The sequence below is a fragment of the Myotis lucifugus genome, unplaced genomic scaffold, assembly GCF_000147115.1.
Source record: "Myotis lucifugus unplaced genomic scaffold, Myoluc2.0 scaffold_168, whole genome shotgun sequence".
Taxonomy (NCBI): Eukaryota; Metazoa; Chordata; class Mammalia; order Chiroptera; family Vespertilionidae; genus Myotis; species Myotis lucifugus.
The window spans coordinates 2,444,657-2,467,718 of record NW_005871216.1 but is presented as its reverse complement, the minus strand read 5'-3'; the positions used below and the strand labels follow the sequence as shown (position 1 = coordinate 2,467,718).

Sequence of the window (23,062 nt, the reverse complement as noted above, 5' to 3'; positions counted from 1 at the left end):
CCTATATTATGGGTTCCTAAAATGTATTGTTCTAATGCCTCTTTTTTAATTTTATATGAATAAAATAATTTTTATTTCTTTCATATCCTATTTCTTTCACTTAAAATTGTTTGATTCATTTATGTTGTTCTATCTTGCTGTTTTTCCTTTGTTTTAAGTATACATGCCACTGTAGGCATATAATACAATTCAGTCATTCATTCTATTATTGACTGAAATTTGGGTTGATTCAAATTTGGGGCTATGTAAAGTAATGGAATGAATACTCTTGTATATACTTGTCTCTGGGTATGCACAGGTACACAGGTATAATAAATAATTCTCCAGGTTTTTACCTAGGAATGGAATTGACGATACATGCATATTCAAATTTATCAGACAATGCTTTGCTGTTTCCCACAGTGATTGCACCACTTTACATTCCCCTTAGCAGGGTACAAACCTAAAGCACTCATCAAGGTCTGTAATGATCCATATCCTGTGCTTGTCCACTTAGTACCCACCTCCTCCACTAGACTGTAAATTAGGTCTGTGCCTACTGTGGCTCACCGTTTTCACTCCAATGCCCGGTACATAGTAGTTGCTCAAAAACAATTGGCTGAAAAACAGAAGGGACTCTGGATAAGAAAGCTGAAGTATTTTGGATTTGAACACAGGTCTATCTGACTTCAAAACCAGGTCTTTTCTACCACACTGCATTTTCCTTTTCTCAAAGTGGTGGTAATCATTTGTATCCTACTTATTAGTTCCCAATGTAATGGTAGCAATCAAATGAGATTACAGATGTCAATCCAACAAACACAGAGCACATATTAAGTGTCCACCAATGTTCCACTGCTATGTGCCTGGACCCAAAGGTCCACAGATGGGGCACGTGAAAGATGACTGTCAATGGCAAATGCTCTGTGAATGGATGTGGGTTAAGATTACTTTGAGGAGGAAATGTGGGTTTCAGGTATCACTGCAGGGAAAAACCAGGGAGACCAATTAATTCTTTCAAGTCTGATCTGCACTTGTGTTCCATATTATGCACCAGCACAAACAAAAGAAGCTTCCTCCAAGCCCTGCTCAGAACAAACATCTAAAACAATTTCACCCAAGTGGCATCGTCTTTCATCTGTGCCCGGGCTCAAGGAAGGGCTGGGCAGAGAGCTGGACTCAACACTGCACTTGGGCTCGGCACTGTGGTTTCAAGAGTAAACTCTGACTTCCTATTTACACGGAAAGATCTGAGGCCTTTGTGGTTTCCTGGTGTGTCTGTGCTTTTGGTTTCTGGGTTTGTCTGTAGAAGGCTGCAAATGGCATGTCTCACTACATCCCTTCATCTTGCTTTGCATAAGAAAATAAGCATTCAAAATCCCTAATTGTTGGCAGGGTCTAGCAGGTACTCTATCCAAGTCCCAACTGTTTGTCTATCCAAGACAGCCTTCCTTTGAAAGGATGGAGACAAGGGACCCTCTAGTGTGCCCCAGACTGGCAGGGCATGATGAACTGTCCAGCTTGACTGACTTCATCTTACACTAATTTTACATTCACTCATTTCACTCTGACCTTCACCAAGGGAAAGTCTAGAGTTCCTTTCGTGTACAAGGTGCTCTGCTAGGCACAGAGGAAACAGTGATGGAAAGATGTACTCGCTCCTCCAAAGGAGCTTAAAGCCGTTGTTCTGAAAGGTCCTGATTAGAATCACTTAGGCACATGTTAAAATGACAGATTCACATATGCTCCTTCCCAGCAAGACTTATTGACTCAGACCCTGTGGGAGTAAGGCCTGAGGAATTACAACCTTAAGGAGTTCCCAGGTACATTTTATGCACATTGAGTGAGAACCACTGTCTTGCATCTCTGGAGAATTGACAACCACAAGGGGGACTAGGGACAGAATTAGGAGCTCTTCCAGCGATAAACCAGACTTTCCCCAGCTGCAGGATCCTCTGATTTGAGTAAATGAAGATGGACTGACTAAGGATGCATCGGGGGTTTGCTCATATCTGTATCTGAGTCGTGGTCCTATCACTCATTAGCTGTGGGACTCGGACAAACCACTCAGTTTCTTTGAGCCTCATTTTGCAAAAGAAAACAACACCTGCTCTGCTTGCCTCATGTGGTTATTCTGAGTATCAAATGCCACAAGGCATTTTACAAACTCTAAAGCACCAAGAAGAGTTAGTCATTTTACCATCACAAAAACTTTTGTAAACAAGAAGATAAAGCCAACCGCTGAGGTTTCTCTTCAGCAATCTGAAGTGCCCCATGTCTCCTAAGCATCCCAAGCTTTGCTTGAGGACCTACTTGCTCTTAAACATCGTAGCTGTGTATTATGTGGTCCCTTCCAGGTTCCAGCAGCTTTTTCCAAAAGCAGAGCTCAAAACTGAACCCAGTATTGGGTAGGATAATGAGATACTCTTCAGGAACCACATTAACATTTCTAAGAAATGGATATGAAAGACAGAAGCCCAGCCAGACATGGCTTCCCCACCACCATAATCTCTCTGACCTCAATTCCACTATGTCTTAGGTGAGAAATATACTCTTTTGGGCCATTTTGGGCTACTACCATCCAATAATATTTAACTTTAGTTTCCTCTTAATATTTTAGTATTACCCTTTATTCTGCGTTATTTTATCTTATTTTTAAAATATATTTTTATTGATTTTAGAGAGAGAGGAAGGGGGAGGGAGAGAGAGAGACATTGATGAGAGATGAGAAACATCAATCGGCTGTCTCCCGTACACCCCCTACTAGGGATCAATCCCGCAACCAGGGCATGTGCCCTGACCAGGAATTGAACCAGAGATCTCTTGGTGAATAGGACAATGCTCAACCATCTGAGCCACACCAGCCAGGGCTCCTTTATTCTAATTTAAAACATGGCTATATGTTGATCCTTTCCCACCAGTTTTACTAGTATATAGTATTTGCGTTTGGCCAACTTCAACATGGCTATATCTTTCTCTTACTTAAATTAATCACACATATTTGTTGTGAGGATTAAAAATACTATACACAGACTGCCTTGCACAGAAACTGGCATATGGTAAGTATCTAATAAACCCTAGCTATCATTAAGTATAACATGTCCCTTGCTCATCCCTGAAATGTTGTCCCCTGTGAATCGCTCTTCTTTACATACCATGCAGCGACCTAATGTTTTCTTTTTTGCATTTTTTTTAGATCAAAATTTTACAACCTTGAACTTGTGATTTGGCGCTTACTATCTACTTCACTGGGAATCCAAATTATTTGCTATCTATTAGCATATCCCTTTGGGTGAACTTGGGTAAACTAGAGTATCTACTATTTGCCCTCGAGACAGAGCATGAAGGAGACTCCTCAATGAGCTCAGGCCTGTGGGGGAGACAGAGAAGGATCAGTGCTGCCCTAGAACTGTGCACAGACAGATGGGAGGGTCCAATTTACTGAATGTGAGGTGGAGAGGGAGGAGGAGGGCCTCACAGAGGTGACAACTGAATTGGAACTTTCAGGAAGACACAGACTAACGATAGCGGAGTGACTAAGAACACAGGTTCTGGCACCCCGTTCTTGGTTCAACCTTAGCTCCTCCTTTCTTGTTCTGTGACCTCTCCATACCTCAGTTTCCTCATCTGAACATTGAGGATCATACTACAATGAGAACCACGGACAGTATTAAGTAACATAGAAGGTACTCCATAAGAGTGAGTTATAATAATGATGATGATTCTGGTGATGATGATGCTCACAGGTAGAAGGGAAATGAGACATTCCTGGCAGAGAAAACAAATATTCAAGAAGAGAAATTATAGGTTTATATTTCTTTAACCCAAAGCATTTCAAATACCAAAAGTTCTTTCATGATTCATTTGATGATAAAAATATTATCTAGCTATTCAAGTTATTTAGGATCTATTGAACCTACTTGGTATGAATATTCATAAGTTTTATTATAGAAATATTAATGTGTTTGATTATAAGAGCCGCTCAAGACCCAACTGGCAGTATGATGTAATATACACTATATAGACTCTGTTAACTTTCTAAAATCTGGATAGTTTCTATTCTCAAACACGTTTGGTCCCATGGAATTCAGATAAGGATGAGTGGATGTACCTGCCAGAACATGGGATGAAAGATGAGGGATAGCAGATGAGGCCAAAGGCAGCCAGGGCCCTGATCACATGCCATCTCCAATGCCCAGCTAGTTAAGGAGATTTGCCAAGAGATTTTAATTGGGAGAGTGAAATCATCAGACTTAATATTCAGGACCATCTTCAGTCTACTAGGGTAGTCAGTTCCATGCAAATTAGTGACTTGCATAATACTGAAGAACAAATATGTATATTAATCTAATTAGCCATTCTCTGTGTGAGCTCAATCTCCTTTTTCTTGGGCCATTTCTCAAAATTTAGAGACTCTAGCCTGTTTTCTAAGATCATAGCAAATCTCTCAGCTATGAGTTACATGTTAACCGGAGGAACAGTCAGTTAATTTTAACATGTAAGCAGATAACAGGTGCATAAGTAAGGGAGGTCCCGTTATGGTAAGTCAAGCATCCCAGGCAGCTGACCAATCATTCCAAGACCCTCCAGGTAAATGTCCCCTCATCCAACAGGAGCAAGGCTCAGTCTTTGCCTGACTCCACAGAAGGATGAAGCCAAAGGCTGAAAAGCCCAAACACAAATCTGGCCATTGGATCATGTTGATCCTTTCCCACCAGTTTTACTGGTGTATAGTATTTGCGTTTGGCCAACTTCAAGGTATAATTCAGTGGTAAACCTCAGTTCTCAGGTGATGCACTTTTGTGACCAATGCTGCTATGTCAAGGGGGAAGGGTCAGTTTGTCAAGGAAGGAAACTAAAGCCTCATTGAAGACTATTTGGCTTACATATGCTGTCAATCCATCAAAAAGGAAATCAAGTTGGTATGATACAATCTGTTCTTCAACAAATCTTAATGACTATTACCCATATATTTCTGTCGTCCTTCAGTAAGTACAATATTTACTAGACCCTTAGCATGTGTCAGGTACTACACTAGGTGAATGTACATAGAAACTTAAGGTTTTGTGATAGATGTCTGTTACCCCTGTAAGCAATAAAGACCACATGCTGGTATCATTCCACAGTGTAACCTAAACGATGGGCACTAAATCTTTCTCAAACTTTACTGAATTCTCTAGAAGTTTTAAAAATACATGGCAGCAGTGAATTTTATGGTACGTGAATTACCTTTCAGTAAGAGTTTTAAAAAATACAATACAGCATTACAGTAACTTTCAGCTCCTTAAGATTTAAGAGTTCCAATCTTTTTTAATTGAATATATTCCAAATTTATAAAAACATGGCCAAATGTTCACTCAGTTTTCCCATTTGAACCTTTTTTTTCTACCGGCAGTAGGGAGCCACTGAATATTCATTAGAAAGAGACGTCCCACTTCAATCCTTCAGCATGGATAACTTAAAGAATTTCTTACAGATTCTTCTGAGATCTCTGTTCTTTTATCTATTTATTTTAAAATATTTTTTATTGATTTCAGAGAGGAAGGGAGCGGGAGAGAGAGATAGGAACATCAATGATGAGAGAGAATCATTGATCGGCTGCCTCATGAACACCCCACACAGAGGATCTAGCCTGCAACCTGGGCATGTGCCCTGACTAGGAATTGAACCATGACCTCCGGATTCATAGGTTGATACGCCAGCCAGGCGATCTTTGGTCTTTTAGATGTTATGTCTTCTGTTTTTTTGTTTGTTTGTTTGTTTTTTTAACACTGGTTAAGTGAAAGATACAAACTACTCCAAACTTCTCTGATGACTTTGGGGGGCAAAAAATATGAAAATTTAATTAATGTATGAACAAAGAGGCCCTTGGAGCACACAAGGAGAGTTGGAGAATGTGAAAAAAAAATGAAAGAAAAGCAACAAGGCAAAAATACTAAAACCTCTGAACTAAATGTATGTATAACAGATGAGCTGAGTATGCTGAGGCCTTTGGCATAGTACCTGATCGTTAGGGAGGGCTCTACAACAGCTGCTTCAGCATCTTTTCATCCCCACTGAACCACTGGAAAAGCACCAACATTTTCAGAGCTGCTAGATCGCCCTCAGCAGCCGCAGTATCAGAGTCACCCACACAGCAGATGAGTGGTAAATAGGAAGAGGAAAAAAATCAGTGTGGTTTTCATTTCGTGCTCTTCCAAAGGAACACAAAAACATCTCCATGAGTTGGGAAGTCAGCCGCCTGTCTTCAAATTGCCTAATTCAGTGCTTGACCACAGAGCAGCAGGGAACAGAGAAGATTAAATAAGGAGTCTCATAAATACTCTCCTCCCAGGGGACGACGGTGACAAGTGAGGTTGTTTATTTTTATTGTTACCATTAGACGGGTGGCCTCTTGAAAGGCAGTGATTTGGAAGACTGGGAAGGAGGGAGGATACGAGCATTGTGGTCTAGTTGCAATCCAGCCCTAACTTTGCAGTTCTCATCAAGTTTTGGGAAAGATCTGCCTTGTAATCACTTTACCCCCATTCCCGCAAAACAGGGTGCACGTGGCCAGCCCCTCCCCAGCCTCCCTCTCACAGTTCTGTAAGAGCTGAGCATATACTGGTAAGCTCTGAAGTCCAACAGCCCGAGTCGGAAACCTATCTCTAGGACTTACTTGCTTGATGATCTTGGGCAAGTACTTAAGTTTCAGTCCCTATAAAATGGGAGGATAATTCTGATAACTGCATAAGGTTTTATATATATATATATATATATATATATATATATATATATATATATATATAATATATATAACATATATATATTATATATATATATATATATAAAATAATATATTATTAGATAAAATAATATATTCAAGTTTCTTAGCCCACAATAAGCCCACAGTGAATATTTGCCATCATCGTCACTGCTGCCGGTTTTATTCCCCCCCCTTGGCACTGCTACCGTTCTCCCAGGAACTCTGCCATCTTTTGTGGAGAGCAGGTGAAGGCTCAGGCCAGTTGACAGACGTTCGCCAGAGGCTTTTGTTTCTGACCTTTCTGAGAGGCCTTGTTTCAACACCTGACTTTGCTGTGCTCCTGTGGGATTCCAGAAACATGGGACCAGACAGTACTGCCCAGCTTTTCCAGGAATGCAATGGCTGGTTCACAGTGGGTGCCACTTTGTAGGAAACTGCCAAACTATTTTCTAAAGCGGTTGAGCCATTTCCCATTCCCACCAGCCATGTGGGAGATTCCCAGTTCCCTACATCCTTGCCTCAGCTTCAGCCATTCTAATCGGTGTAGTTGATCTTACTGTGGTTTGAATTTGCATTTCCCTTTTAAGTCATGATGTGGAGCATCCTTTGTCCCTCCAACACGGGCCTGGGTGAAATGCAGTGCCCCAGGCGCAGGCCACATCCTTTGCTGAGGGGGAGCTTTTTCCTCCAATGGTGTGAAGAGGCTCCAGACCCCACTATGGTCATCACCCTAAGGAAGTGAGTCCGGAGTCCAACAGTGTGCCGAGGCCTGGGGCAGCTGTTCTCTGGTTATAGCTCTCAGACTCCAGTGCTTCTGAACTCTCTTTCCCTAAAAGAACAGAGACCACTAAGCCAAGGTGCATCCTGAGGAGTTGCTGGGGTGGGGAGTTATGTTCTTCTCCCAAGGGCACAGGACGATGGGGTGGGGGTGGTGTGTAGGTATGTAAAGCTCTGGAGAGGACTGCCGTGGTGGAGGAAAGGAGAGACAGCAGGTGTGTGTCTCTCAGGACCCACGAAAGTTAAACTGTCCAATGAAACTCTTACTTCTCAAGAGGCCAAATGGACCCCCAGATATCTTGGTCCAGTTGCGGGGGGGTGGACAGACTGACAGCACCTCAGGCCCGGGGGCTTCCCCAACCAGTCAGGCCCCACTCAGCACAGACAGATGATAAATGACGACCCCAATGGTTAGGAAGGAGTGAGAAGAGACTCGGAAAATCCAAGCACATTTCTCTGGATAGGGGGTGAGGGTAGGGAGGACCAATCCAACCCTGAAGTCACTAAGCATCTACTGTGCACCTCGCTCGAAACCAGACAGGATGGCCAAAAGGAGGCACAGGAGACACGGAACCACAATGCAAGTCAGCTTCATCTGAAACACAGGTCAGTACCACTAACACAAAAATAACAATACCTGTGGTCTGTGCTAGGGACCAAAAGAGTAGAACATTGAACTATGTCAGAGTAGCTACACAATTTGGGTTAAAAGGAAAAAAGTGAAAACTAATACTTAGTGAGCACCTACTATATGCCGTTTTTTAAATGAAGACTACATAATTTTTATGGATGTATTTAGAATAGTGCCTGGAATATAGTAATCACAGTGTAAGTGATTGCAGATACTATTATTATTGTTGTTTTTGTCTGGTATTCTTTTCTGTCTTTTAAAAACAAAGTGGAGACGAGGAGGGCCAGGGCCTCGTGCCTGAAACTGAGCCTGCAGGAACTGTGTCCCTACAGTCTCTGAAAAACCTCCTGGTCTGCTGAAGACTCTCCATATTCCTACCACACTCCAGGCCTGTGTGTACCGTAGTCACCACCCCTGTGTTGTACTTATCTCCATGTCTCTTTCTCAGTGAGGACTCTTTGCCTTGTTTACCTTAATACGCTTAGCACGTAGCCAGGCAAATGCAAGATGTTTCCTTATTGAGAGATTGATTTAATAAATGATTTGTTAACAAAAAAATAAACTTGATTTTAGAATACTAGCAGCTTTAGATTATAGAAGAATTGTAAAGGGAGTATAGAGAGTTCCCATATATCCCACAGCTAGTTTCTCCTATCATTAATATCACACATTAGGTCACCAATAAAGGGAGACATTGATAGACTATCAGTAACTAAAGGCCTCACTGTATTCAGATTTCCTTAGCTTTACACAATGTTCATTACTGTTCCAGGATCCCATCCAGGACACCACACTCCATTTGGTTGTCACATCTCTCTAGGATGCTCTTGGCTGCCATAAATTCTCAGACCGTCCTTGTGCTTTGATGACCGTGACAGTTTGGAAGAGTGCTGGTCAGGTATTTTGTAGAATGTCGCTCAAATGGGATTTGTCTGATGTTTTTTCTTATGATTAGATCGTGGTTATAGGTTTTTTGGGGGAAGATAACCAGCAAAAGTGCAATTCTCATCACATCATATCACCAGTACATATTACCAACATGACTCACCACTGTTGATGCTGACCTTGATCACCTGGCTCAGGCAGTGTTTGTCAGATTCTTCACTGTAAAGTTACCCCCTTCCCTTCCCACAATGTCTTCGATGGAGGACGTCACTATGAGCAGCTCACACTGAAGGAGTGGGAAGTTATGCTCCACCTTCTCAAGGGGGAAGAGCCACATAAACTACTTGGAATTGTCCTGCATGGGGACATTTGTCTCTTCTGCACATTTATGTATTTATTCAATCATTTATTTATATCAGTATGGACTCATTACATGTATGTTTTACTTTGGGTTATAAACCAATACCACTTTACTTTGCTGCTCAAATCCTTCCAGTTCTGGCCTCTGGGAGATCCCTCCATGGGCTCCTGATTCTCCATCACTAATTATTTTTAAGCACTTACTTCCTTATTTTCTGAGGCTATAAGATGCTCCAGGCTCATCTTGTCTAATCCTGGCCTAGTCCTAGAACCAACCATTTCTCCAAGGAGTCTTGGATCTTTTTGTTAGAGAATAGTATTAGAAACCAAGATGTGGGCCCCAAGTGCCCTTGTAACAACCAGTTGCTGGGGTGTCATTTCTAGGCCCTCTCTGCTGTCAGAGCTAGGAAATAACTTTACTAACCTATATGCCTGTACATATCCATAAATGTTTCCATATGTATCCATCTTTCTCTAACTATAGCTAAACATGAGTTCATCCTGTTGTCCCTAATTGCAATCTGTTACCACATATATATATGAACCATCTATATATATAAAAGCTTAAGCGACCATTAGGACCGGCTGGTAGCTATGACATGCACTGACCACCAGGGGGCAGATGCTCAATGCAGGAGCTGCCCCTGATGGTCAGTGTGCTCCCACAGCCAACCTCCTGTGACCGGCTAACCTCCCGTGGTCCCACCCCATGGCTGGCCAGCCCTGATCAGCCCGATTGGGACTGGGCTAGAAGGCCCCAATCGCCCCAATCACCGGCCAGGCTGAGGGACCCCACCCGTGCACAGATTCGTTTACCGGGCCTCTAGTTTTTATTTTTATGTATTTATTTATTTATTTTTATTAAGTTTTTATTAAGTTATTACATATGTGTCCTTATCCCCATGTTACCCCCCATACCCCCCATTCATGCCCTGCCCCGTCCATTGGTTAGGCCTATATGCTTGCATATAAGTCCTTTGGTTGATCTCTCCCCCTTACCCCCACCCTCCCCTACCTTCCCTCTGAGGTTTGACAGTCTGATCGATGCTTCTCTGTCTCTGGATCTGTTTTTGTCCATCAGTTTATGTTGTTCATTATATTCCATAAATGAGTGAGATCATGTGGTATTTATCTTTCTCTGACTGGCTTATTTCACTTAGCATAATGCTCTCCAGTTCCATCCATGCTGTGGCAAATGGTAAGAGTTCCTTCTTTTTTACCACAGCATAGTATTCCATTGTGTAGATGTACCACAGTTTTTTAATCCACTCATCTGTTGATGGGCACTTAGGCTGTTTCCAAATATTAGCTATGGTGAATTGTGCTGCTATGAACATAGGGGTGCATATATCCTTTCTAATTGGTGTTTCTGGTTTCTTGGGATATATTCCTAGAAGTGGGATCACTGGGTCAAATAGGAGTTCCATTTTTAGTTTTTTGAGGAAACTCCATACTGTTCTCCACAGTGGCTGTACCAGTCTGCATTCCCATCAGCAGTGCACGAGGGTTCCTTTTTCTCCACATCCTCGCCAGCACTTATCGTTGGTTGATTTGTTGATGATAGCCATTCTGACAGGTGTGAGATGGTACCGCATTGTCGTTTTGATTTGCATCTCTCAGATGATTAGTGACTTTGAACATGTTTTCATATGTCTTTTGGCCTTTCTTCTGTCTTCTTTCAAAAAGTATCTATTTAGGTCCGTTGCCCATTTTTTGATTGGGTTGTTTATCTTCCTTTTGTGAAGTTGTATGAGCTCCCTGTAAATGTTGGTGATTAAACCCTTATCAGTGATAACATTTGCAAATATGTTCTCCCATGCAATGGGCTTTCTTATTGTTTTGTTGATGGTTTCCCCGCTGTGCAAAAGTATTTTATTTTGATGTAGTCCCATTTGTTTATTTTCTCTTTAGTTTCCATTGCCCTAGGAGCAGTATCAGTGAAGAAATTGCTTAGGCATATGTCTGAGATTTTGCTGCCTGTGGATTCCTCTAGTATTTTTATGATTTCCCGTCTTATGTTTAAGTCCTTTATCCATTTTGAGTTTATTTTTGTGTATGGTGTAAGTTGGTGGTCTAGTTTCATTTTTTTGCATGTATCTGTCCAATTTGCCCAACACCATTTATTGAAGAGGCTGTCTTGACTCCATTGTATGTTCATGCCTCCTTTGTTGAATATTAATTGAGCATAGTGGTTTGGGTCGATTTCTGGGTTCTCTATTCTGTTCCACTGGTCTATATGTCTGTTCTTGTGCCAGTACCAGGCAGTTTTGAGAACAGTGGCTTTGTAATACAGCTTGATATCTGGTATTGAGATCCCACCTACTTTGTTCTTCTTTCTCAGGATTGCTGCAGCTATTTGGGGTCTTTTTTTTATTCCAGATGAATTTTTGGAAAGTTTGTTCTAGGTCTGTGAAATATGCCATTGGTATTTTAATGGGGAGTGCTTTGAATCTATAGATTGCTTTGGGTAGTATGGACATCTTGATGATGTTGATTCTACCAATCCATGAACACGGTATGTTCTTCCATCTGTTTATGTCTTCCTCTATCTCCTTTTCCAGTGTCCTGTAGTTTTCCACGTATATGTCTTTTACCTCCTTAGTCTAGTTTTTAATAATAACACACATTAGATATACTTTGCTAGATATAGTGCCAAGCTGTTTACAAAGATTGCCTCATTTAATCCTTAAAATAACTCTATGGGTAAATACTATTTCCTACAATAGGAAGAAACGGAGGCACCAAAAAATGGCATCTCTTACCTCAACTCGCACAGGAAGTGGTGGGGCCGTCTACGTGCCCATGTCTTTGAGATTCCATGCCCGCTCAGTGACAGGGAACACTCTCCCCACATTCATCGAAGACTGTGGAAACCTCAGTTCTGAGCAATTTAAGATGCAGATGTAACTCCTGGCTCTCACCAACTATTGTTCTGTTCAAACCTTACCTCTTCAAAAGTTCCCCACCCCCTCCCCAGGTTCGCTCCCCACTGACGTGCTCGCTGGAGACAAGCTGCCAAGTTACAACCTGATTTGACAGCTCAAGGCAAGAGGCGCTGGCGTAATGGCGAGGATCAGCTCCCTCTGACCCCGTAACCTTTCAACCTCTGGCTGACCCCAACTGTGCATTATCTTGGGTTTTGGTAACTTGCTAGTAATTAACTCTGAACAAGCCTTTCTGCTTTCATGGAGTTCAAAAAAACAAAGAGGAGTATTTTTTCCCCTCTTGTTAATTAAATCATCTACAAGAAAGATAAATGTGCAGCCCACACTTACATCTTCTAAAACATCAAAGGCCTGATTAGTAAGTGTTATGTTCAACCTCAGCTTTTCCCCAGATTCTTGGAAGTGACAGGGACTTGGAGGTAGGGAGCTTCCTATTATTGACCAATATTTGTTTACTTGGACATTCATTCATTCATTCATTCTGGGTGATCTAGGAAGAGGCAGCCTGTGGAGCATAAAATGTTCCTATAAGTTTTGAATTCATGTTCCTATGAATGACGAACGTCAGGGGTGAGCAGAAAGGAAGAAAGAATTCTTCAGACCAGGTTGAAAACCACTTTTTTCAAAAGCCCACCGTCTCCTCTGGTCCCTGTGTTCTGTTTGGTGAATTTTTCCTGACAGTTGTGGTTTTATTTGCCAGAACCACAACAAAGGGGGTCCTTGAGTTTCCCTGGGAGTGTTTCCTCAGACCTGCACCTCTCCTAGACCTCACAAAGGTGTTATTGTTGCTGGCTCGCTGGGCACCCAGCACCTGAGCGAGATCAAAGGTACTTTCTGATGCCAGCATGACCACAGTCTCGCCCTCACCACATAACATTAAAGCTGATGATTAATCCCTTTGGCCCAGAAGGTCCCTTCCCACTCCCAAGTACAAAGCGGGGTGGGGGCGGGGGCTTTATTTCCAGTACAACGTGACCATAATAAACTGGCATTTTATGGCCCTCATTCATTGCAACCAACTGCAGCTGCCCATCAAACTCGGTAAAGCCCAAACAGTTGCTTCGAGTGAGCCTTTTATATCACTGGGAAAGTGTAATAAGAATCCCATCGTTTCTGAGTGTCTATGATGTACATAATTCATGTCATCCAGCAACCCTGTGAGGCTGCCATCATCACCCCCAATGTGGTGGATGAAGAATCTGAGGCTCAGAGAAGTGAAGCAACTCACCTTGGCTCACAGGGCCCAAGAAGTGCATGAGCAGATGTTCAAACCCACTCTGATGACCCCAAAGCCCATGCCGTCTCCATTCCTCTGTGGCACCTTAGAGTCTTGGGTGACACAGACAGGCATCAAGAAGGATCTGAGTTCACAGCTCCAGCCTAATAGCTTTGTGACCTTGAGGAAATTACTGGGCTTCTCCATGCCTGAGTTGCCCAATTTATAAAATGAATAATTTAGGAAAAGTATCATCCCGCCGGAGAGACGAGGAGACCAAGAAGCGGGAATGTCTCAGAGTCGCTCACATTCACTTGGGTTGGATTCAGCCCGGAAATCTGGGTTGAGCAGGGTCAAGATGCCTGAATTCAGGCGTGGGGTTAGATGAAAGCGGCGGGTGATTTATACGGGTTTCAATCAGTGTTCAGTGAAGACAAGCTGGCAAGTGTAGAGCCACATCAAGGAAGCGAAGGGCTGGAGCCCCGGTGGCCCCTCCTGCCGGAGGCAGCCTTGGCCTCTGTGGGTCTCTCCCTTCAACGACAGCTAGGCCTTACAATGGGGCTACTGAGGGGAGGAAGGCCAGGTTTTTTTTTTTTTTAACTCAGTTAAAGACAATCCATTTAAGACTTTGCCCAGAAAAACAAATAAAACTTTTTTTCTTTTTTTGGTGCGTGGAGTTCAAGGAAATCTATGTCCCTAAAGTCCAGCACAACACAAATGGCCCCTCGAGAAGAGGTACCTAAGCCCCGACCTTGCCCAGGCAGAGTCCATCACTGTCTCCTTTCTGCCCAAACACACTTGTGCTAGCAAGTGATGGAAAGCTAGTGATGTGCTTACTTACGTGAAGCACATGACACAATCACATTCCATCTTCACAGCACTATGGCATCCCTACTGTAAGTCTACATGCTTTGCAGGTGAGGAATCTGAGGCCCACAGGGGTCAAGTGCCGTGTCCAAGGGCCCATACTTAGGAAGTGGAAGGACTGGGATTGGAAACCAATGGGGTTGGCTCCACCATCTCTGTGACAGGGGAAGACGCGAGAACACCTTGCACAATGCCTGGGACATAGCAGATGCTCCATATCACAAGTGAACCTGAATCTATATTTGGGGGCCTTGCCTTATAATACCTGGTACAATTCCATCTCATCAAGGAGAGACCCTGTGTCATCCTTTTGTCCCCAAAGTTTAGCACAGCCCGAGACACAAGAGCAGAGGATCACTCCTGTGAAAATATTTCTCTGTGAAAATGGCTCCTTGGTCTCTACAGTGATTAAACAGTTTCTCATGGCCTGTGATTCCCTTCATAATTCAGAGCTTCTACCTTGGACTACACCCCACCCTAATCCTTGCTCATCTCCCCAGTCTCCCCCACTTTGCCTTCCTCCTCCCCCCTCCCCCCACACCCCATTCTCCCTGCTATTTTACTTGTCTGGGAAAAATCCAAGGAGTCGTCCATCTAAGTTTAACAGAGTAATGACTTTTAAATAAAAATATGGTAGAAATGGGTACTTATCGAAATGGAATGCTTTCAGACTCATGCATTTAAAAAAGATATAAATTTTAGGGCAGGCACTAAATTTTAACTGCAATCTTGGAGAAAGCCTTTCCACTAATTCACGGAGAAAAATTAACACAGTGAAAATTGCTTATCAGTGTTCTTTTGAAGTCATGATATGCAGCCTAATTCTATAGATCATCAGGCCGCTCCCAGGGAGATGGATTTATATCGATTGGGAGGGAGCTCAGCAGCCAAGGAAAACAGACACCCTCGCAGAGAAGGCTCGGCTCCCTGTTAGGGAGAGATCAGTCTGGGAGCGAGGCCTTGTCATCTTTGGATCCAGTTTCATCCCTCACACCACCTCGGCTCTCTGGCCAGGGTGATGTTAAAGGCACACTCAACCCTTTTCACACTTTTTAAGAATTTGGCCCCCAGAAAAAGATCTGGCAAATCTAAGCAAGGCTGTTGTAGGGAGAGCCGGGCTCCCGGCTAGACTAGCACGGGTTACAGGAAGAGAAGAAGCCAAGGGGGCAGAAGGGCTGTCAGCTCAGCTCTCCTCCTGGCTGCCCTCCCCTGCGTGGGCCCTCCCCCCAACCCTGGCCTGGCAGACTCACCCCCATGTGACAAGAAGATGTTCCACAGATGACAGCCAACCGAGACGTCACTGGCTGTCCCTCACAAGCGAGGCCGTGCCCTCTCACATCTGTTCCAATCACTCCTGTGAGAAAGCAAAAACAAAACAAAATCCTCTTAAAAGAAAAAAAAAGGCAGCTAAAAACAAGCACAAAACACTCTTTTTTATAGCCATGCAACATTGAGAAAGCAAGTGTTCCATGCGTAGGCCCGTCTCAAATAGAAACCAAAAGAGCATATTGGCCAGCCTGGGGAAGACGAGGAACCCGGTTCTGATTTACTTTACTCTGGTCACTGTAGGCATCTAACATTGTAATAATAGGAGTAAATGAAATTAGAATACTCCAGGCAGCAGCTATCAGTGATTGTTGTGCTCGATCAATACCAGGCACTGTGCTGAATATTTATATGTGCAGTCTCATTTCAAGTTAATCTTGTCAGGTTGATACTATAAATGACACACATGTCAGTGGAGAAATAAAGGCACATGTGAAGGTTTAAAGACCCATCCAAGGTCACACTGCTAGCAAGGAGCAATGCTGAATGGAATCTGATTTAATATATCACATTTCAATCTCAAAGAAGGCTTGATGACCAAATCTTTCTAGGTCACCTTTCTTGCTGATACATACTGCAGGACTTGCATGGTAAAAGCCAAGGTGATGGACAGTGAGTTTCTGTTAAAAGAATGCCAGGTAGCAGAGAGTTTCCCATAAGTGGTATAAACTCAGGCTGCTTCTCCTTGATACTTGCTGGGCAAGCCAAGTATCAAACTCAGATTGTACTCCTTGATACTGGCTGGGCAAGAAAAGTTGCAAATGTGACAAGAGATCGAAAGAGACTGTTAGAGCCTAGAATTGGCTGCCATTTGTTCAAATATCCAACAAGCACCCTCTATGCACAAAAATAGAAGTAGGAGTGATGTGGGAACCACAAACATGCAAACATTCCTAACTATAACACAGGCAAGAGGTGAAAAGTGCTCGGGGAAGGACATAGACTGGGATGCATGAAAGAACAGCTCCCGCTGACCTCATCAGCCCCATGCAATGCCACCGTTGTCCTCCATCCCCAACACTCAGTGCTCTTCTCCAATTCAAGACCTTTGCATTTGCTCTCCCCTTTGCCTGAAATACCATTCCCCAGCCTCTCTGCCCGGATAACTCCTATTTATCCCTAACTCAAATGTTACTTCCCCAGAAGGCTTCCCTGGAAGACAGAACCTCCCTGTCCAGTGTTCCCATGCACCCTGAGACTTCCCTAGCCCACCAGTAAAAAGTCATACACCACCTGCCTCTCCTTTTATTATGAAATCTGCTTGAAGCTGGCACTGCCATACCCACGTTTGGCAGCCCAGACCCCCACTCTCCCCACGGCTGCTAGCACAGAACAGGGAATGAAAGTATGAATGCTTGGGGATGCATGGATAAAGATGACAGGTCCTGTCCTGGGTGCTCACAGTCTGGAGGGAGGGGACCATTTCAATGCAGGGGTCAGTATGTGACAGTAAGAGACATGGGGGGCGGGGCAGCTGAGTTCATTTGTAGGGGTTTGAGGAGGTTTCCCAAGGGGGGTGGGTCCATGCTAAGTTCTGTAGGTGAAGGGCGGGCTAGGGTGTCTCCTCCAGTCACAAATCCCCAGATATTCAAGGTGCTGGCTGCTCAGCAAGCAGACCTTTCCAGAAAGCAGGATCCAGGGGTCCCTGAAAGGCTTCTTACATTACAACAGCTTTCTAGGTTTTTCCAGCACTTTTTCCAAATTCTACCTTCCCAAGCACAGCCAGTTGTGAACCTCTGCTATTGTTCAGAGGCCCAGCAGCAGGGGGAAGTAAGACTCTTTCAAACTTTTCTGTGTCTGTTACCATAGCAGTTAGGTCTGCGACTGAGCCTGTAAGAGTCCTGAGCTACTGGCTTTCCTGAGGCCCCCGCTCTGCTCAGCACTGTGGGGCTGCCCCTGCAGACTGCTGTCCTCAGATGCCAAGTCGGCCAAGGTCAGCCAGGAGACCTGAGGGCTGAGGGAAGTGGAAAGCCAGAGTAAGTCTCCTCCACTCCTGTCCCAGTGTCTGGTGGATGCTTTTCCTCCATGTCTTCAGCTCTGCTGGCAGGGCCACCATGACTCCCACATCTCCTGGTGTCTACCACCCTTGGGCTTGGTAATACCACCTCCTTCCTCTGTTCCTCAGCCCAGGGTCACAGCAGCTTCCATCTGCTGACCTCTCTCTGGCTTGCTTATATTAGGAAGGAAACACAGCCCTTCCTAGCTCCTCTATCATCTGGGTCACCATTTCAGAATATTAAAATATTAAATTCCCTCTTTTTTACATATTTAGAGCACTTTATACTTTTCTGGGTGGACCCTGAATGACACAGGGCCCAATCCAGGGCAAAAGGCTCTTGGACAGGAAGAAACACTAGACATGAGCTCCTTTTAATTGAACTCTTTTTGCATGTTCTCTCTTTAGACATATCCCATTTTATTCTTACAGCCACCAAAGGTGACTGGTACTCTGATCACCCCCATTATACAGATGAGGAAACCGAAGCTTAGAAATGTGAAGTAATGAAACCAGGGTCACACAGCTCAGGAAGCGGGGCTGGGATTCACACCCAGGGCGTCTGATTCCAAACTGCTGGGGCTTAGATTTCCTCCAAGATAAAAATGCAATAACCAGGTGATTGATGTTCACTTATCTGTATATCTCAAAATATTGGGGCCTTAACGATATTGATCCTGAGATCCTTAACAGAAAAGAGGTTGGCCACTGCTGGTCCACAGTGTTATAAATAAGTTCAGGGAATTTCTGATGATGATCCACATGTATTGGTTCCACATATATAAGCACACTCAGTGTACTGTATAGGATCATTCAATCCTGAAAGGGGTTACAAATGGAGAAAAGAAATATGTGGGAAATACTTCTCTTTCTTTTCAAGTTAGAAGATTCATTGTTGATATATCGAGGCCTAGAATCTGAGAACTAATGTGGTACAATGAGAAAAAAATGGAGACAGAAAGAACTTGTATAAGATGAAGAAAATAAATAGTATCATATATTTGCTTTGATATTGAGAAATGTTTAAAAATGGAAGGGATTAAGGGTAGCTCGGTCACTCCACCATGAACCTCTCCTCCCTCATCACCATCACCATCATTATCATCAATGTCATCTTCACTCTGTATAAGAGATAGTATATTATTTCTTCCTTTCCAGCAAACATATCAGATATCTGAGAGAGGCTGGGTACCGTACTAAGTACTTTAAATATTATCTCATTTAATCTTTACAGCATTAAAGCATAAATATACTTTCTCCCCTTCAACAGATGCAGAAGCAAAAAATCAGGGTAACTTGTCCAAGGAGTAGGATTTGACCAGGATTCACCTTGTCCTGTCTGATTCCAAAGCCCATGTCCTCCTTATACTCCCTCACTTTATGATGTTAGAATGGTCTTATATAAAGGAAATATATTAGGAAGTGTCCGTTACCATGGAACATTTGTAGGCGCCATGGGTTTAGAGTTGCATGTTCTCTCTTTAGAACATGCAAAATCTGAGGTTTGGCCCCATTTCTGCCCCAAACTACCTGAAAGTTTGAACTGTTCCCTCACATTCACAGTGAGAGAAATGGATCGCAAATGTAGGTCCTTTCTCAATCATTCTAAGTACACATGTTCACAGTGCTTCTTCTAAAACAGCAGGTAAAGTGTAACCGCTTCCCAAGACCCTTCATTCCCATCTCTCGGTGGAGACTTAGAAAAACTAGAGCCAGGCTCATTCAGCACCAGCAAGAGGCAGGTCATGTCCAATGTCCCCTCAAGATAGGTTCTCTACACTCAGTAGTACAGAGCCGATGCCGGCTGTGAGATCACATGACCCTGAGAGCTGACCTCTCTCATTTTCTCTCTGACCACACAGAGCTTGGAGGACCAAAACAGGGAAAGCAGCACAGGGCAAGAGGAACTTTCTCCTTTCTGAATAAACACATTTCGCAATTCATAGAGGAGTCATGGGCTGCACGTGTAACATCAGGAAACAATTCACAAGATGAGATTTTGACAAGCACAACCCTCAACACTGCTGGGCCCTCATACAACTGTACAAGTGTCAGTTTATTCAGCATTCTGCAGAAAGTTTAAAATTAGCAGCTGAAGAAATAGGCACACACCCACACAAATAGTGGCATATTCAAATGTGTTTTCCCCCAAACCTTACAAATACTCAGCTGATGGTAGTTGCTCAATAAATTTTTATTCAATGAAAAAACAAATAGTAGAAATTCAACCTTACTGAGTCTATGAATCAACTCAGGGCCTCTTACATAATGGTTTCTACCCCTCAACATTCACAAGAACACAGCTCATATGAAGGAATATGTTTTAAAACAACATTAAAAAGGAAAAATTCAAATGTCATGAACTCTTATTTACCCTATGTGCTATCTCCCTCCCTCTCCTCCATCCACTAACCATCCACCCTTCCATCCAAACATTTATTGAATATCTACTATATTTATATAAAGAAAAGAGACTTTGCAAATGTTATGATTAAGAGTAGGTTATCCTGTAATTTATGAAGCCACAACTGCTTTGAAAACTTTAAAGGGTTATATAGAAGAAAAACACCCCAAGTTCTAGCATTTATGTTATAATTATCTCATACTTTATAGCTATAAAAAGTATTTTATAGCTTGTAAAGCATCCTCAAACACTGCACCCTTCATTTAGCTTTTAGAAAACTCTGTGATATGTATTATTTGATTTCCAGATCACAGTTGAAGAAACTGAATTTTAGAGAGGTGAAGTAACTTAGTCTAAGTTTATTTAGCTACTTAGAGGCAGAGGTAAGGCTCACCAAGATTTCAGTCTCCTAGTCTGAAGTTTCTCCCCTATGTTTGAAAAATAAAAGTCTGCTATGAATATGTTGGCATCTTTAAAAATAACAAACCTCAGACATCTCTGAAGAAAAAAAGGATGAGAAGGGTTTTGAACATTACCTAAGACTGTATCAACTTGAGATTCCTGATTGGGCCTTTTAGGTAATGAAAAACTGAAAAATCCCATCAAATGAGTTGCTTGACTAAGCTGGCTAAGAGGTTTATGGGGTCCCTGGGGAGGAAGGTCTCTGGAGACAATGCCTTCTTGTATGCAAAGCCTGCACCAATAACTGTCAGCTCCTGAAAGGGTAAGAATTATACGGAAGCCATTTTCTCTGCAGAGGACCGAAGACCAGACTATATATGAGAAGACTCGGAATCCTATCTTTGGATGAATATGCATTTCTGTTATACAGAATATAATGTATGGGGTAGCATAATAATGTTGTACTTAAAAACATGGGCTCATTCATCGTGTGACTTGGTCAAGTTTCTTGTTTATGCCTCAGCTTCCACATCTGTATAATTTGAATACTAGTATCCTCCTCATAGAACTGTTATAAGGATCAGATTTGCTAAGATAGGTAAAGTACTTGGACCAGTGCTGCCCCATGGAACACTCTGTGATGATGAAGAAGTTCTGTATCTTCACTGCCCACAGATGTCACCAGGCACACGTGGCCCCTGAGCGCCTGAAATATGGCTAGTGCAACTGAAGGACTGAACTTCCTCTTCTAGTCCATTTTAATTCATTAACAGCCACAAGTGGCTAGTGGATGCTGTAGAGGACACTGCAGGTTAGAACACGACTAGAACTACAGGAAGCCTTGCTGTTTTTATTATTGTTTGTTATTATGGTTCTCCTCAGACTTAGGATGGAATTTCATTTACATACCCTGGAGCAAATGCCTTGGTCTCCAGAACCTCAATTTCTATGTCTGGGGATTCTGGATAACAACACTCACCTTACAAAAATCAATGTGGGGATATTAATGTATGCGCAATAAACCAGTACTCAACAAATGGGAGCTCTTAAGTCTGAGACCTACAGCAGTCCGAGACCTACAAGTATAAAGCCTTCTGCTTAATTCTGAATGAGCCTGGCTCCTCCATGCCCCAGAGCATTTGTTCATGCAGGTCCCTCTGCAGAGAAAAGTCCACACTACATTCCATGCCCAGCAATCAACCTGGGAAACAGGGGCTGCATGTTGAAGACTCAGCCTTTCCATCAGAAGCCTTTCCTGACCATTTCTCCACCCATTCCACCAGGCACCCAGCTAGGGAAAACCCTCAGAGCTCCTTTCCTTTGTACTTACCGCACGACACTGTACAGATGCTATCATTGTAGCTGTAATTTATGTGTTTAAATAGCTGTCTCCACCTATTAGACTGGGAGCAAACGGAGGCCAGGGCAGGTCTGGCACCTGCTCACTGATTTTTGTTGTTGTTGAACAAATGAATGAATGTGTGTAGCACAAGACACTTACTAGTAAAGCACAAGGCATTTTTTACATAAAGGCAGCAGATTTAATCCTGGGGAATGCTCTGTATCTTAAATATGACTTCACGGTGAAACAGCCTGGAGAGTTTCGACTGACAACTCGTGGATTAGAGTAAAATGGCTGGAGCCTCCCAACACGACCTGTTTGGAAGCTTCAAAGTCACTGGTAAAGAGTAAAGTCCTGAGGTCCTTGTGATTATTGAAAGGACCTTGTGCCCGACGCTTTGCAAATACTGTGGTATGAAGTTCTTATGCCGATTTTGAGAGGCAGTTACTACCACACTGTTTTACTTATAGAGAAAATGAGACCAGAGTGTTTTCAAGTATTTTGTCCCAGGTCCTTGGAGCTAGACTAGGGGAAGAAGGTGTCACATGCAGACCTACCTAACTCAAAGTCTCATGGAGCCTACAGAACCTAATTCCTTTCTTTTCAACTACCAACAAGAATTCTAAGCATTCGCAGACAGCCCAGCTGAACTCAGATCACTTTCAGGAGTTACTGCTCTCTTGCCAAAAGGCAAGCCCAATGGGTTCATCTCAAGCCCAACAAATGAGGGGAGTGACACAGCTGAAAAGATTTCCGTGATCCCATTGTTTGACAGAGCATCAACCTGACTTTGAAAAAAATGTGGCTTAGAATTCATCCAATCTCAATCCTAAAGTAGGTTAGCCTTCAAAGAAAATCCTATAGGATTGTCTACAAAGAAATGTTATATCCCTTGACGCTGTCACCATCCACCTCCCCCACATCTCACCCTCCCCAGAGCCAGAAAGATGATAGGAAAGGTCTTTGTCTAAATAAGCTGAGGAAGACTTTTACTAGGTACGTGAACTAGTTAGAGCATAACAGCTAAGAACCAGGGCTCTAGAGTTGGACCGCCTGATTTTAAGTTTGGCAAAATGGGCAAATCATTTAACCTTCCTGCGCCTCAGTCCCCTCATCTATCTAATTGCCATGATGGTGGTATGTAGCTCATAGGGTGCTTACAAAGATTAAGTGAGTAGAGCATAGTT

At 43.0% G+C, this 23,062-nt stretch overlaps 1 protein-coding gene across 10 annotated transcripts in view; it reads right to left on the bottom strand.

Moving 5' to 3' along the window:
• The window catches only part of FGGY (FGGY carbohydrate kinase domain containing), a 402,394-nt gene that overhangs the window by 158,316 nt on the left and 221,016 nt on the right, over nucleotides 1–23,062 (bottom strand). For all 10 annotated transcript variants that reach the window (XR_002831041.1, XR_002831042.1, XM_023759980.1 and 7 more), the window contains one exon: nucleotides 15,656–15,759. Coding sequence is in view for 8 of the 10 variants with exons in the window: in XM_023759980.1 (XP_023615748.1) it covers nucleotides 15,656–15,759 (104 nt within the window). In the remaining 2 variants the exon portion in view is untranslated. The remainder of the gene's footprint in view (nucleotides 1–15,655; nucleotides 15,760–23,062) is intronic.